Raw genomic sequence first — 17688 nt, forward strand, 5'->3', positions numbered from 1 at the left:
CCCAAGAACAGGGCAATAATAGAGTTTTCTGCTTTTCTTGCGAGTTCTCTAATTATATGCTGATGTTCAGAGAAGCCAGTTTTGCATTAAGGTGACTGGCATGCTAAACTCCCTAAATAGAACTGGTATTTCATGGGATGATTTGTTTGTAGAAGATGTAGATTTAATTACTAACCAGCAAGACAACATCACCCAGAGTGCAGATTAAGCTACTGTACAGTCCCTTCCCTGTACACTTGGGAACACGTTGATGTTATCAATCAACACAATGAATCTGTCTCAGAACAAAAATGCAAATTAACTGAGTTAAAATAGCAGTTTTATATTCTTACTTCCTTGCATGATACATTTATCTTTGCAGTAACTATATGGTGTACACAGCTATCGTTTCTTGCATGCTGTTTAATCTCTTGGTTTTTACACCAGAGTCATGTAGTACAGATTGTCTTTTTACTGTGTGTGTATATACATTTACATGGGCTCTGACTTTTTTCTCTGTGTTAATAAAATGGTAAGATCTGATGTTATACCTGAAGTAGTGCTATTTATTTGTATGCCATTTCAAATGTATTTAATTTGCACACATACACACACACGCATATGTATACACACTATGCACACACACGTGTGTGTTTATGTGTAATCTCAAAATGGACTGGAGAATGAAAATCAAAACAGTCAGCGTCTGTTTTTCAAAAGTTAGGGACACAGACATGTCCCTGACAGTGTGCACAGACAGGAAGAGAAGATGGCTTCCCAAACCATGGAGATTAAGGAGAAGACCTTCATGTTAAACAGGGCCTTGAGGTTTGCCTCTACTTAGACTTTCTACATTTGTGTTATTTACACTGAACCTATAAACTACAAACTCTTCAAAAAACAACTTTCCATCTTTAACAAGCCATCAAAATCAACTTCCTTTCTTTGCAGCCATATGTTTCTTTTGTTTGTTCTGCCCTCATCTGTGGTGGGCCAAGGGTGGAAACCCTTTCAAGTGAAGCTCCTAGGCAGAACTTTCTCCTGCAGTTTTGTTTGGAGTGTATAAACATATATTTATATAGGGGGGTGGGTGTGTGTGTGTGTGTGTGTGTGTGTGTGTGTGTGTGAGACCACTTCCCCATGTACATGCATGTATATATATATGTATATACATACAAGCACATAGAATTTTGTAAGGAAACATATTAGTAAAACTTTAACCTCAATGTCTTATATTTTATCAGTACAGTAGTGGACCATCAGAGGATGCTTCTTATCTCCATTTTGCCTACAATAAAGCTATGCCTTACTAACTGTCCAATTTTGTATATAAGTGACTGTTCTTGCTAACCCCAGGGAGTGATCTTTTTAATTCCTAAAGTATGAGATTTGTTTGACCTTATGTAATTACAGTCTTGCTTAATGGTTATAGAGTAACTGTTAACTCTAACTGTGGTGTCAGATTAAAAGACTTTTTGACAGACAATTCCAAAGGCTCAGTCCCTGCTGTGTGAAGGAAAATTTCTTTCTGTTCTAAAAATAAAAGGCAATAATTTCAAAAAGTGACCTTTTGTTGGAGCGTTATGTAAGTATGTAAGACAGGGACTGATCAGTTTTCTGTGTGCCTGTCATAATTTTTAACGATTACAATTAAAATAAAATTAGAATAAAGTGTCCTTCTATACTGTTATCAGAGGCATTCAGTGCTCAAATAATTTCATTTTTTTCCATAAGCTCTGCTACTGATGGGAAGTTTGCAAGTCCCATGTGCAGAAACAGATGGGGAAATTTTAGTCTTTAGTCATCAATGCTCTTTGAAGTTTCCTTTCTAATTTCCTTTTCTTGCCAAATAATTTGAGAGCTGGCAATATCAAGTCAAATACCCCTCCTTCTGTACTTCAACTACCCTTTTTTTGACCTCATTCTGATCTTTTGGATTTTTGCTGCAGTGTCTTAATAATAGAACATAATGAGAATGCTATTCTAGGCAAAGAGAACTTTTTTTTGGTCATATATACCATACAAGTTTAGTTTTCTTCAATTCTTTAGTCTATGTCCACTTTCAATAAAAATACAAAATTTCAGTGAGAAAATATATTCTGAATTTTTTTTCATGCTTTCAGATAAAATGGTTTTAAAGAAGTTAAAAGTATTATTTTTATAACTTATTATAACTTATTTGTGTGACATTCAAAGAGGTACATCCAATTCATGTAATTATTTCAAATAATTATTTTTTTTTGCATACTAAGATAAAAGGAGGGTCTTCATCATCTTAGAGCCCTTCTGATACCCTGATGCCTCCTCATCTTTTTGTCTCTGAGAAGCCCTCACTGAAAATGTGCAACACATATTTTGAACCAAGAGGTGCCTCCATAAAGTAGGAAAGTAAGAAAGAAACACCATTGTTGTTTTCCTTTTTGTCATACTTGGCTTTGGAGATGAAAAATCATAGATATATATTCTTCATTAGCTGCTCTCTAATGTAGCACCTTTTTTTTTTTAATGGAAGGAGAATCTTTGGCAGGTAGAATATTGAAATATTGATATTATATCAAGACAAGTGCATATCTAAGAGAAAAATGTGTTCCTGTAATTTCTGATTGAATGAAGCATATGTGCAGAGACTGGAGAGCTGGGTGTTTAAACTCATAGCTATGTGGGAGCCCTAGAATTGAATGTTCTGCCCATGGGCTGTCACACCAGAAACTATAGATTCATTTGCCCCACACTCTGGTTAAGCACATCTAGCCAATAAAAGCAGGAGAAAAAATATTGTTATTGAGGCCTGTTTCCTCACAGATATAAAACCAGCAGTGATTACATACAAAGACACACTGAGGCTGAAGCAATTAGTGTTCAAATTGTATGGCAAAATTTAGTCATGCATTTGAGGTAGAGATTTTCATGATTTTAAGAATGATCAGTTGAAGTTGTTGAAAAAATTTCGTAATGAAGTATGGAATTTAAGATACAGAAATGGATTCAACAGAAATAATTCCATCCTTTCAATTTCTAGTCAAACTATTCTCAGTGTTTACAGATATTTGTGTGGGAGAAGAGAGAAAATAAGAACAATTCCTTGAGGCAAAGCTAAGTCAAGGACAGCAGACTATATTTAGCTTAGAAATTAAGACTTTAAATTCCAAGAAACCTTTGGTAGTGTGTACGAAGATTCAGAATATGAAGAACCACCAGGAAAGACAACTTACTGTCTGATTAAGATCCAAGTAGAAATCTCTATGCCTTTAGAATTAATTAAGTGCTCCCCAATCCTCATGGATGTTGTACTTTTAGGGCATGGAAATAGTGGTAACTTGAGAAATTACTTTTTATTTGACTGCTCCTGGATATGTAGGTTGTAACTTTTTATTTCATAACAGCATGCTTAGTTGTATTTTACTTTGAAAGATGCTATTGCAAACATGCTATACTTCTAGAGTGTTTTCAGGAGTGTTCAGTACTGGAACTGTGTGGGATTTTCTTCGCCTTTTTCATGCCTTCCAGCTGATGGGTGGAGTTTAAGTCCCCATGGTACACAAACAGATGGGAAAATGTTGGTCTTTCGTTTTCAGTCATCAGTGCTAATTCTTTTATCTTCTGCATGCATTTGTCAAACAGACTATGCCTGTCAAGCAATCTGTAATGTGTGCCATGACAGCCTTTTTTTTTTTTTAACTCTACTGAAAATCTTTTCTATGATGTGATATTGCCTACATTCTATTAGTTTAAGTAGAAAAACGCTTTATTCATGAGCTAAATGATTGCCAAAATGGTTGTGGAACTTTGATGATTTTAAAGTACTGGTTTTTTACTATTTTGTGAAGTAATTCAACAGCCAAGAAGTACGTTTTCAAATATAATTGGGGATTTCTGTAGGCATCTTATATATATACAATGATATGATGTTTTTTATGGACAGACACTGTATTGGCACATACTACTGTTCTTTCTTACCCAGTGTGTCACAGAGATACACACCTGGTATTTTTGGAACATTCTGATGTTCTTTATGCACTTTGACATGCACACATAAATCTTAATTTCTAGACTGCAACAAGTAAGTCTGCTTTGATGAACAGTTAAGTTGCATATTCAGATTTTGGTGCCCATTTCTGCAACACGGAACCCAGGAGTGCCATGGATCAAAGAACTTTTATCCACAGAGCAACTGAAATACTTTACTCACACAAGGATGAGTGAATATCAAACTGCATTTGTATGATCATTCCTTGACTGGTTTAGCATGTACCTATGATGGAAATAAGTGAGTAGTAGTGGCATAACATAAATTTGTATTGATGGAAATGCATTTATTTTAGTGATTATGTAAAAGTATTGACATAAAATTTTCAGCACTGCATTATCTCCTGATTTCTTGAAAGTTTTTTTTTGGAGATATGTGTTTTATCCTGTTCAGTTTATTTCATATGCCTGGAGGGCACTTATAAGGCTCTGAATTCAGCTTTGATTCTGTAGGCTGTGTTGTCACAGACATAAGGGATTGAGCTTGGTGTGTTTGTGTTTTTGTGATGTGGGTGGGATCAGGCATGCTGAAAATGAATTCAGACCTTTATTATAGCACAAGTTAAGCTCATCCAGATGGCAGACAGCTCCTACTCCATGTGAAAGAATAGTTTTAGTAATGTGGCAGGCATGGGTTTATAGACAGTAGCAACTCTTACAAGTTGAAAGCCCTAAAATGGAATAAATATTGCAGACAGATGATCATCACAATCTTCCCTATGTGAGAGAAGGAAACTCCTGCTGCAGGTAACCATTGATTCAAGGTTATGAAGGAGTCCTGTAAATAGTGCACTGGGCCAGCCCAGTTTGCAGAACTGTGCTCTCTGCATGTCCATGTAAAAGGAAGTGAGAGACTTTCCTATTTGCATTAAGGGAGAATTTGTTTTCATGAGTACACCTTAACATGATGCCCTACTATGAAGGAAATCAGTTGAGCAGAAGGATTTGTTCCCTGCATTTTCTCTATAGCTACATAAGCCCAAGTAAGGCATGCATGAAACATTTGTTAGTGTACCTAACAGTTGTTACTTTGAATTGTGATCCACAGATTTTAGTTCTGAATTTTTATATATAGGTATGGAGTTTGGGTCCTTGTTTAGATTATTTTGCTAAGAGACACTCTGGAAAGAAAGGAAGAAAATATTTTCAGTTTGGAAACTCCCATTTAAAGAGGCCCCTCGTTTGCATTTGTTCAGTGCTTTTAGTAGTTCTGGTTTCAATACATAAGAATTTATTGATGAAAACCTTGTATTTTTGAAATGTTATGCCTAGGTCTGGCATCTGTTATGGTTGAGGGATGGTGGTGTTTCGATGTGGAATTTAGCTAACTGAAAGCAACTTAACTGCCCAAGAAAAGGTGTAGTTTATTATTTGTAAAACATAATACTTTGAAGATTGAATCATCAGTGTGGAGCAACTGAAATTCCCATTTAATAAAATATCAGGTGTGTCCCCCCTCAGACTGCTGTGGTGGAAATTTCCCTATAAAGAATGAAGAATGGGATTTTAATGGATTGCTTTTGTACTGGTGAAATTTCCACTTGCTTTTCTTCAAGATGTATGAAAGGAAGAAGGCTGCTAGGATTAGCTGTGCAGCAGATATCCCTATTTGGAGAATGATTTTCTATCAGACGCTCTTGTCTTCCACAAGGGGAGTATGTTGTCTTTTCTTTTTTTCTTTTCATTTGGTGAGCTACATTAAGTGCCAATAAAGCCAAAACTGAAGCTAAAGCAGCTTTGAGGTGACTGTACTGTTTGCCATGGGCTGTACTGAACTTACATATCTTTGTCGATAGCTTATAAATGTTTGTGATCCCCTTTCATTTTCTTGTCAAGCCCAGGGGGAATAAGACTAAAAGTAAATATTTAGAAATAGGTATCCTTCATGGGTGACTTATAGTCCTGAATCAGCCTTTTTCATGGGCTTCTTTTGATGTTTTGTTGTGGAACAGGAATATTTACTTTACTCTGGAGTGTGTAGATATTGCTCATCTATCTCACAAATATCTTAAGAATCTGTGGTGTCATGGGGAAGGGTTTTCCTTGAAGGTTTATGTAGAAAAAAAGTTAAAATGAAAGTATTAAGACGGCAATCAGTGTTCTGAGAGACAATATTTAGATTTAGTAAAATAATTTCTAGATTGTTTTGTGCTCGTAAAGAGTACACAAAAGAGGTTACTCAGCTTGCTTCTGTCAGTTTTCTTCTTATTAAACAAGAAAAACTCGGTTATGATGGCAGCAGGTAGAGGAACTGTCAGTGGAGGATCTGTAATTGTAATCACTAGAAACTTTTTTTCCCCCAGATCTTCTAAGAGCTGCACTGTGATTTCTGTGAAATAATTTTCTGCCTACAGAAAATCTGTTGTTGAAATGAGTTGGAAGGAAGACATGGTTTTGAACTGAGAGCAGCTGCTCAATCTCACTTAACCTTTTATTTTGTTGTCTGTGGTTTCCTAATGTGGTGAAGTCTTTAGAAGTCTTTAGCTTTTTTTTTTTTTTTTAGCTTTGCCTTGAGAACTCTTCCTCATCTGTTCAGAATCATGAATTTGTGTCAAGTGGTATCCAGTGCTAATGACCTAAAACACAGCACTGCATAAACCAACTTTATTCCTTTTGTTTTGTTAATGACTGAGATTCAAACAAGTCTAATAGGGCTTATTAGAAAGATTACAAAGAGGAAAGAGGAGTTATCTAGATTTGTGGAATTTGGTATCTTCAATGAAAATTTATGCAAGCCATTGAGGTTAGAGAGCAGGATTGCCTGGCACCATGGAGCCTGTGAGCATGTGGGATTTCCTGTATGTTTCCTTATTCTCAAATAAATAGAGCTTTATATCCTGATTATTTTTGCTTTCTTTTTAATTGTTTGTGTACTAAGGGCTTTGGCAAGGATCTACAATTACAACAGTAACTGTGGCACACATGCAGGTGTGTGTGTGTGTGTAAACCTTGGATATCCTTCAACAAGCAAAACCTTTCCATGCAATTAATGTGAAAAAGTAGGTCAATAAAGGGGGAAAACTAATCTACGCATGTCACAGGAATTGAAATGCCACAAATATTTTATGAAGAACTACATTTAATCTTGGTCTATGTCCATGGCATATAAAAATGACATTTTATAAAATGGTGTGGTTTGTAAATCATATGGTTATATTTTAAAAAAATACAAAAATGTGACTTGTCCAAGCTGGTAATGAAAAAAATACTAGCCTACCCTTGCAGGAAATTTATGGACATAGATGAGAGAATACTATGTAAATGTTTCTACATTTATATGTTTATAAGTGTATACTGTTATATACATATGGAATATGTGGAATTGAAGAAAAATAGATTACTAATATAAGAATATAAGTAGGTATAAAATTGTCAGGTTTTGTGATGGGGTTGGCAGGTAACTGTGCAATTTGCACATAGCTAGCATATTATAGAACAATTGAACCGTTGTAAGAACTGTGCAGAAGCCTCCTATTATGAGAAAATTTAGGTTGTTTGTTTTGTTTTTTTCCCCACAGCAACAGGTATATTATTATATTTTTCTGCCTCAGTTTTTTTTTTTTTCTTCTTTTTTTCTTTTTTTTTTAAATATATTTACATATTCCTCAGGGTCTACTGTATTTCTGATTGCCTTCATAAAACCTCATGAAGACAATGGTGGTAATCCTAGGTGACAGAGGCAATTGCTGGGTCATAGTTTCTGTATGAAAAATATTTCATAATGCACCTGTGACTTTCTACTATATGAATAAAACTAAATTACTTAGTTAGTTCAAATATTTAAATAACCTGTGTGGCTCACAGGTTTGAGAGAATAATTTAAGGTATGCAACAGAAGAAAGGATTTCAAGAATTTCAATGAATCATAGTCAGACTTTCAGGAATCTGCCCAATTTCCACCTAAAGCAGATTGAGGAAGACTTGTGTTCAGAAAGCAGTTTCACCAGGAAACCCTTCTGAGCACAATGTTTTCTGGGTGCAAAACCTGTGACATCCTAGCTGGGAAGGTAAGCAAGAGGTAGTAGTATCTAGGCAGAGAAATGCCCAAATCTCTCCCAGGTCCTTGGGGAACCTTGGTAAGTTAAGAGTCCTCAAACAATGCCTAAATCAGATTACACTGCTGTCCATATTGTTGTGATGGCATTGAGTTCCCGGACATACAACCCAGTGGTTAGAACTCTGTCCCAGAATATTGAAGATGTCTGGAGAAGGTCTAAGCCCACAGCTTTTCATATGGTTTTCACCTATCTAGATAAAGTTAGGCTTCCGATACAAAAAATTTCGTGAATTTCAGAGAGACAGAAAGAAAGAAAGAATTTTAAATCTTTAAATAAGGACACATTCCTCAGAATGGAGATTCCTGGGCTCTTGTTCTTTTTTTTCAAGTAATGGTAGGTAGATATATTTTACACTGGAAATAAGAAAGAGTAGAAAGGAATATTGTCCGGAAAATAAGAAGTACAGAAGGAAGTTGTAAGACTTTCTAAAAAACTAAATGCTTAATAAAAAAATTGCCCCCATGCATGATCAATTGATTTTTAGAATCAGTTAATTATTAAAAGAAGATTGAGAGGTTGATTTTATTGATTGCCTTTGAGTTAATAGTATCACTAATTAGGTTTCCTAACTGTAGAATGTGAACTAAACTTAACTTTTAGCTTACCAGTGGGAATTTGGACACTGATCCATGGGATACAGCAACATAGTCTGAAGAGTTTGTGACTACATTTATACTTGAGTACCTCTTCCAGGGGGCAAGGGGTAGCTTCTATAGGGACAGAGCACTGTTGAGGACTGTTGTCATGTGATGATGACATGTGATGAAGTTACTAGTTCTTGTATATTCTTGCAAATCAAAATTTCCTGCAGTGCTTAGACTTCAGAAGTTATTTGGTTCTTTCCCCATCTTCTGGAACATTATTTGGGGAGGAACAGTTCCACTCCTACAGAACCCTGTAAAGCAAAAGCAGTATTCTTCCCTGTACTATCCTAAATTAGCTCCAAGTTTAGCTGTACAAAGATGCAATCATGGGATAAGTTGCAGTGGGGATGTACAGTGTGTCACGCACGTACTCTGCACTAAATCTGAAGTTGTTCATCTCTCTTCCACTGAGTGGGAAGTCATCTTAAACTGCATCATGTTGGCAGAAAAATGTGGGTGTGCTCATATATTGGTACTGTGGAACTGTGCACATCTAACCTGCCTAAGCTATATTGCTCCTGAGCTCTTTAGCTAATATTTAGGGTCACCGCTGTATGTGGAAATTAGCTATTCTACTCTGTTTTTCTGAAACGAAAACATTGAAAACATCAGAGATTCTACAGATAAGTAAACAGACAGAAATTAAAACAGAATTGAAAAATACAAAGTAGTGTGATCCTAATAAAAATTGAAGTATTTTGAATCATCCTTACTGGAGCTAGGAAGGAAATCTTTTGTCCTTTCACTAGCCAAAGGTATTTTCTCTTTGGCAGCAGGCTCAGGTTTCTGATTATGTGGGGATACTGTGCAAATCTGGTTATGACTACTCAGTTATTATTGATCACCAGAGTTCAATTTCTTTTGCTGTATCTACATATGGATGTCATTCTGCATAGCACAGATGCACTTGCATTTTGCATTTGGTGTATTTAACTAGGTGTCTTTAGGAACACTTTAAAATAATATATTTAAAGATGTTCCTTCTGTAGTCTTTCTAAAATAGAAACAATTAATCATTGCAGGCAATTATTTCAAAAATATTTTTGCTATATTTTGGATATATTACATAAAATTCTGCAAAGCATTTATCATTTTTATTGGGAAATAACTTGAGAAGGAGGATGTGTTGAGAATAAATAAGCCAGTAACTTTTCACATACATTGAGCACCACATGCAGAATTCAAGCAGGTTCTATTGAAATGGAATAACATTTAGAATATAAACAAGGTATGTATGTAAATTTGTAAACTAATATCAGCAGCATGGGGGCAGTTTTCTTCATGTTTTCTTCAAGAGCTATGAACAGAAACCTAAGAACTGTAGGACTAAAAGTAGGACTGTATTCAGTTAATCTGAATTCTGTCTCTAGTCACATCTGGGTTTCTTATTGTCCGGCCTACAAGGTTATATATTTTGTATATGTAATAGAGCACTCAAGTTCATTAGCACAGTCCTGGCCATCTGAATCTAAATAAGGTACAATACTGGTGGTGTTTGCCACCTGCAGTGTGTTCCACATGTCTGGTGGACCCCTGGTTAACAGTGCTCTGGTCCTGTTCAAGGTCTTCATTCCTGATGTGGGCAGTGAGACACAGCACGCCCTCTGTAAGCTCACAGATGGTGCAGAGCTGGGAGGCAGGGATGATACACTGCATTAAAAATGCCTATTACCAAACCCATAAAATGTTTATTTTTAAAGCAAGATCCTACTTTTAGATGTGCACAATTGTACAGAGTTGTTTCTTTACTTAAATTCTGAGAGCTTCTCCTACAGCTGCTGCCATAACTTTCACCAAACTTGACCAAACTGTTCTCAAGAAAGTAATTAATATAGAAATACCTGATAAAAATTACTTGGAACTCAGTAATTCCATGGTGTCCTTCCTTCTGTGATATTACATCTTAGAAATTAATTAAAAGTGTGCTGCTGACCAAAGTAATTATCCTACTTTTCCTGAATTTGATATGTCAGAGGTCTTTTGGTTTCTTAACAAAGGAGAAAGTGTTCTTTTCACATTACCTGAAGATTATCTATAAGTAAAGCAGAATAGATACCTGCAATGCTTTGTGGGTTTTTGTTATATGCAAAGTAATGAGATAAAATTGTTTTGCTTCCACATTCTACCTTCACCAGCAAACTCTCATGGGTCAGTGAGTAGAAAGCAAAACAAAAATCATACTTCCTTGTAATGAAACAAGTGCAATAAGTAGTTGTTAAACCATCCCCTAAAGATACTATGATCTTCAGATACACCCTTTATTTGATTTCTTACCACCTTTTGATTTTATCTGGCAGGACAGACAGTAGAAATTTATTTTCATAGCACTATAATGAATGTAAGATTTTACACTTTTCAGTCTCCTTCCATTCCTTGTCACTAAGCATGAGAGTCAAATCCTCTAATCTAATTTCATTTAAATATTCAGAAGGTATACATCTAATCTAAATTTGCTCTCTAGGCTTCCCTTACAGTCAGTGCAACAAGGTAAGACTAGAAGAAAGTAGTGTGTTTTGTAGGACAGGTTATTTTGCTGCATTGGATATGGTATAACAGGATGTAAGAGGTGTTTGAGGCAGTTGAGGTGGATCATTTTTGATGCCTTTCTGTCCCCTGGTCACTGAGTTGGAATCTCAGATCACCTCAGAGTAGCAATTCAGCTTCAAGTTTGATAACATAAAGCGTACATGAACTTGCTCATTTTTTGTGTCATATTTCACTCTGAGCCAGGACTTGAGCCTATTGCAAGTTTTTCTTTGATACAATACTTACAGAGAAAGCTCCTGAAAAAAGCAGTCATGTCTTCTATTCATAATTTTATATTACATTTGACCTCTGCTGCTGTGGTTTTAAGGCAGTCCTTGGCACTTCTCATTTTTATTAGCTAAACTTTTTATCATACAAGCTGTTAAGCAAAATAATTAAATTTACCTGAGGTTACACTTATTTCATAATTCCTTGCCATTAAAATCCATAGAGAGAACATTTGAACTTAATTAATGTTGCAACCTCTTAAAGAAGATGTATGACAATTCAATAATAATGTAACTTCTAATGTTGTAACACTAGTAATGTAACACTAGTTATGTAAGCTTCTATGTCCACCTGACATTTATGATATTCTCAAGGATGAGAGCTTTCTTAATAAAAAAAAAAAATTCTCTATAAATTCTTACATTAACAATATTTAACATAGAAAATACAAGTTTTCTTATCATGTTGGTGGTTTCTTTTCAAGCTTCTCATGAATCTGCTCATTTCACCACCCCTCACCCCCAAGGGCTTTTCTTAGTTGTCACTCATTTATATTAAATTTTGAATGAAAATTAAGAGAAATTTCAGCCTGGCTTCTTTTGAGGCTACAGTTGAAATTATCAAGCTCACTGTCATTGTCTCCAGCTGGTGACAAATGGCAATTTTATTTAGCAGTGGATGGTTCTCTTTGAGGTTCGATTGATGGATGAGGCCTTAAGAGGCCAGGCCAGCTGACGAGGTTAGCCAGACCAGCTGTCTGCCCATCCCTACTGCAGGGGTGTCTGTGCTGCTTTTGAACCACTGCTGGTCACTGGTGGAGTGTTTTAAGGCAGCCTGTAGTCAATGCCAGCTGACTTTAAAGTGTTGTGCTGCAAATGGTGGTGGCTCCAGAACTCACCAATGAGCAATGCAGACATCTGTGTAGCAAAGCCAGACTGGACTGCTAGTGTAGCAAGTGTCAGCTGTCTCAAACAAAGCCAGCTTTTTTAACATTCATGAGTCCTTCATTTTGTCTTTGCTTTTTTCTGTGTTTGGTTTTGTTTCAGGTTATAATCAGCCTGCTGTCTAAGAACCCCAGCTTTGAAATGTTTTTGAATGGGATTGTGTAAGAACCCCAGTTGTGTTTTGAGATTTCAGTACAAAAATCTAAAGTGCTTTTAATTCTTGTCTGTAGGCTGGAGCAAATGTGCTTCTGCAAGATGTTAATGGAAATATTGCCCTTGATTATGCTGTAGAAGGGACTGAATCCAGCAGCATCCTTCTGATGTACTTGGAAGAAAATGGTAAGTCAGCTCTTCAGCTTTTGGAAAGCATTATTGAATGTCATAAAAATGATAAGGATGTGTATTGATCTGATGTGAGTCACACCAGAGCCAATTGAACTAATAAGTTTAGGGATGAAGGGAAGGAAGGTGATTTGGAACCATAAACGTTTTCAGTGTGTTTAAATTGGAGCAACTAATGAAGGTTAAATGGGTGTTGTCATTGTCAAAACTGCTTTTGACCTTTTGTATGGAGGTGTTAGAATGTAAATTCAAAGTAGAAAATATGAAGTGGTACAGAAGCTTTTAAAACAATTAATTTGATTTTCAAGGAGTAGGTTTCACATTTTGTTTAATTTCTGATCTATAGTCTCAGAGAATATTGTTTTCAAGTGACAGACTGCTAAATAAATAAATCTTTGCAAATAATATGAATGAAAATGCATATGATACTTTATCCCTCATTCAGAAATATTAGTATTGGTTTAGTTTGTTTTTTTTTAATTGTGAAAATGCTGTATCTAGGATTGTATTATGAATTATGCTTAATATGTTATTGATGACAGGACTTGTACTGAAAAACCAGGTTTGTTGCTCATCAGTTCTAAATTTAGGCAAGAATTCTGAAGCAAGATTTCTAGCATTGCTTTTGACTGTGAGAGGTTGTCTTAACATTGTATGTGGCTCATCTTAACACTGAGGAAAAGGCATTAAGCAAATATGATGAAGTATAATGTAAAGAAGTGTATTTTCAACACTGCCTTCATATAAGGATTTTTTTTAATATAAACTAAGTTAAATTATATTTTGTTAATGAACACTTAAGGAAAGCGTCAAGGAAATCACAGTGTCAGGTCCTATACTGCACACATCCAGTGTATTACATGTTCTAATGTTTTGCTTCCTCAGTGCCTGGCAGTGTCTTCATAGTTCTGATTTTGGATTTTTCTAATGGCAAAGCAGCCATAAGCTTCTAAAAATGTTATTGCCTTGAAAAACACAGATATTTGTTTTCTAATGATTCGTATTTTTCCTGGTTTAGGGTAAATTTGGGAGAGAACCTCTGAATGGGGTCCCCCCAGAAAGCAAATTCAAGCAGCCCCTCTCCCAGCTGGTTCAGGAAGAAATTTCCTTGGAGAAAAGAGGAAAAAACTGTTTATTTGACAGAAATTGAATAATATTAAACAATAAAACCTCTTACTGTTCAATGAGATGGCAAATTCAGAAAAGTCCTTTTCATGTGGTGTAGCTCGGCTCGCTCAGGTTCTTATCAGTCCCTCGGGCGCTGGAAAGTGCCGAGGCCCAGGCCCCGGTGGGCCGCAGGCGTGAGCTCCTGGGGTTTGGCTGGGTGTTCAGTCCAGAGCAGGCTTGCACAGATCCAAGAAAATTGGGAAACAAACAGTCTGGGGAAGTTCTCTGCCTCAGCGAGATAAAAACTAACAGTAAAGGAGAGCTCTGTCCCGCAGTCTGTCCGTGCTGCAGACAGCGCAGTCCAGGAGCGGGATGAGGGGGAGTCTGGGCTCTTTCTCAACACAAACTGCGGCTCCTTCTTCCCCCACCTTGGCTCTCAGAGCCATCTTAAACCTGCAGAATTTAATATGTAACATAAACAGAACAGGTGATTTGGGATACAAATATCATAAAGTCACCTGTCCTAGGACATAATGTAAAAAGGTGATTTTTTTTCACTATTTGCCCTGCTTTATTCTAAACCTGATTAGCACCTTTCATAACCATTGTTTTGATTAATAACAGCTTTATATTTTAAGGCAAATCTTTGGAGTCATTAATGGCATTTAGAACAATCAAAATTTAAATGACTGCCAGTGTATTCTCTGTTTCTGGAGTTCTATTGTAGAACTGTGTCACTGAAACTCCGATCATGGCATATGATCCTTGTTTCCTCCTTTTCCATTAGGCTGTTTTAAATATTTAATACTTTGAAAAATGCAATATTTTTGTTTATTTCTTTACTTGATATTTAGTTTATAGTGGATTGCACAAGTCAGCTATAAACTAAAAATTACTGACAGATAGTTTTTGGTTCTGTATTTGACAAGTCACAGGAGGTGACACATTCATTGTAATACATTTCCAAAGAAAGAGTTGTTCTTTTGTCCTCCAAGACCTCAGGCTTCAGTTTTCAGTAGGATAACTGTGCGTTCTGAAAACATCAACCTTGTTGTTGAATCTGAAAAAAGAATATTTGGATATTTGTTTGTTTTTTTTTTAACATATCACACACATCTCAAAGCAAGTTCAGTAGCTTTCTTTTCTGTTGTGTTGTGCAAGTTTCATGCAGTAGCACATTACTTAAGCAACAGAAAACCATCTGTTGTGATTTTATTTTTTGAAGAATGATTATATTTAAAAAACATATCTACCCAAAGGTACAGATGGTATTCCTTTTTCTACTGTGACACAGGTACAGGAGAAAAAAATGGATATTGCTTTTTTGAAAACTATTTTACACAGTATTATTCACTTTCTGTGGGAATTAATTCATTTTAAATAGTTGGTTAAAGGTTATTGACCTTTGATGGTAACAGGGATTTTATGCACTTAAGCAAAATCTATTATGCTATTCCAAGCTGAAGGAATAATGGGTCTGTTTTGTTCCCTTAATATTAAAAGATCATATTCAGGTGTCTCAAAAGACTGCATATAGAGCTGTTTTGTATGTTTTAATTCTATTAAAATATTGTGCAGATTTTGCAAGTATCGATCATCGTTCGTTAAATTCTTACTAGCAGGGGAATTAAGCCTTACTCTTCAGCTGCAAAATAGAAGAAATAATATTTATTTTTCTGCCATAGCAGTAGGTAGAATAAAAAAAAAAAAAAAAGAAGAAGCTACATGTTAGCACAGAATCCTACGCTGAAGACAGCTTTTAACATTAGCCAGAAATAGCCAACTTGTCAATTACTACAATAAGGAGAATTTCTCCGAAGCCAACAGTTAACAACATATGGGACATATGACATGTGCAGAAAAATCTAATTTAGAAAATTAGTGGGCAAGGATTTACTGCAAACCTGACACTTTACAGTAATCTAGAATGTGATAGGAAGATATACGGAAAGATATTTTTGATTTAAACTGTAAGTTAATTTGAAGTTATCCATAAAATATGGTGTGGTTGCACTAAAAGCTCCCAAAAAGCTGCTTGCCTATTTCCTTCCTGACAAGAACAGCAAGATTGCTTACGAGTTACTGTCACAGGCTAAACACATTCAACTCAGTGGAAATTGTCAACTGGAATAGGCTCAGGTAGTGAGAAGCAGAAAGACAAACATTAGAACAACACTTTTCCTGCCCTCTTCCCAGGCTTCACTTCTTCCCTCCAAACCCTTCCACTGACACAGGTAGCACATGGAGGTGGGGGAGCTGGTACATGGCAGACTCTTTCTCTGCCCCTTTTCTTCTTCACACTTTTCCTCTGCTCCAGTGTGGGTTTTTCTCAGGTATGGAGCTCCTTCAGGAGCGTCTGCCTGCTTTGCCATGGGTTGCAATTGGCTTCCAGACTCAGCTGTGTCCTGCTGAGGGTCTCCTGGAGGTGACAGGACAGCCCCTGCCTCTCCCCACACAGCCCATCCTTACAGCCCCACAACTGCCAACACCTGGACAGTACATCTCATTGTGTGTTTCTCAATACTCTGGCACTTTTTGTGAGAATAAAACCAAAACGAAGATCCCAGTTGTGTGTATTTTTCATTGGGATTGATTGTTATTAGCTAAAAGCTAATGTATGCACCAAAATGCATTAGTGTTGAGGTTGTGGTACAGAAACGCTTAAACAGATCTAGTAATCTAACAAGGGGGGGGAAACCCTTAGAGTTTCTTCAGTGCAGTCAAGAAAATAAAAGGATATAAATTTCCTTATATCAGTATTACTTCAGAAAATTACTGGTCTATATTTAAGTATTTCAAACTATTTCACAGACATTAAGGAATTATTGCTAATATACTGCAATAAGAACTGGCTAAAATGCCAACACATACAGATTGTTAGCACTAAAGATCAGCAAGCTTCAGCTAAAACTAAATTCCCTAATACATTTTCTGTTTTAGAACCGTATGCACCATGATCTTGATTTATGCTTAAAAATTTTCTTTCAACAGTATTGGTGCAGTAGGTTGACAGAAAACTAGGCAGTCAAAACAAAACAGCCTCAGAGTGGCTCAAAGTTTTTTTTCATTTTGATTCTTGTTGATTGGGAACCACCTACCCGTAAGATTATCACACACAAAAAATCCATCTTCTGCACAGAGCCGGATTAATTGATGGTAGGGGTTAGGTGTTGGTGCTGCCAGTGAGAACAGAGGAACAAATGAAATGTGTCAGTAGGTCCTTTCAAAAAATGAAGCACATGGAAAATGTGACACATTGGAAAATGTCATAGTTGAGAACGCTCATTTTCCTTCGTGTTTTCTAATATAAGTGTGAATGAGCTACCTTAATTTTAATTTTTTTCTAGTTCTTGTGGAGCTTTGAAATCTTAGATTCCTCTAAATATTTTTGTGCTTCCAGAATGTTACCCATCTGTTTCTATCAAACTGAAAACCTTTACATTCACTGTGCAGACTTTTGAAACTGAAATTAACATTTAAAGTTATTTTTTAATTTTAAAAATTAAGCCAGTATTTTATGATCTAATTTTCTAACAGATGCTAGAAGGAAAACAGGTATCCCATTGATTAATAGGCTTTGCTAAGACTTGAAAAAAAGATTGTGAAGAACATCAGAAGCTGGGGATGCCCTTTCTGTATCCTTTTAAATAACTTATCAAGAAAGAATCTAATTCATTACCATCAGAAGCATATTTTCACTTTTTTATAGAATTCCTGAAACTATAACCTCAACCAAGTTGGAAAAAATTGTCAGTACCCACAGCACACCCACAGGCCCTGTGATCTCTTCTTCATCCCTGGGGCTTGGCTGCCTGAGCTCAAGGCCAGCTGTGA

General features: G+C 36.1%; 1 protein-coding gene across 1 annotated transcript in view; it reads left to right on the top strand.

Moving 5' to 3' along the window:
* The window catches only part of MYO16 (myosin XVI), a 262514-nt gene that overhangs the window by 39737 nt on the left and 205089 nt on the right, over positions 1 to 17688 (top strand). The window contains exon 4 of the mRNA XM_005516607.2: positions 12636 to 12744. Coding sequence (XP_005516664.2) covers positions 12636 to 12744 — 109 coding nt within the window. The remainder of the gene's footprint in view (positions 1 to 12635; positions 12745 to 17688) is intronic.

This window comes from Pseudopodoces humilis, chromosome 2 (assembly GCF_049639895.1).
Source record: "Pseudopodoces humilis isolate 2021_Gansu_Grassland_sample_001 chromosome 2, ASM4963989v1, whole genome shotgun sequence".
NCBI classification, from domain to species: domain Eukaryota; kingdom Metazoa; phylum Chordata; class Aves; order Passeriformes; family Paridae; genus Pseudopodoces; species Pseudopodoces humilis.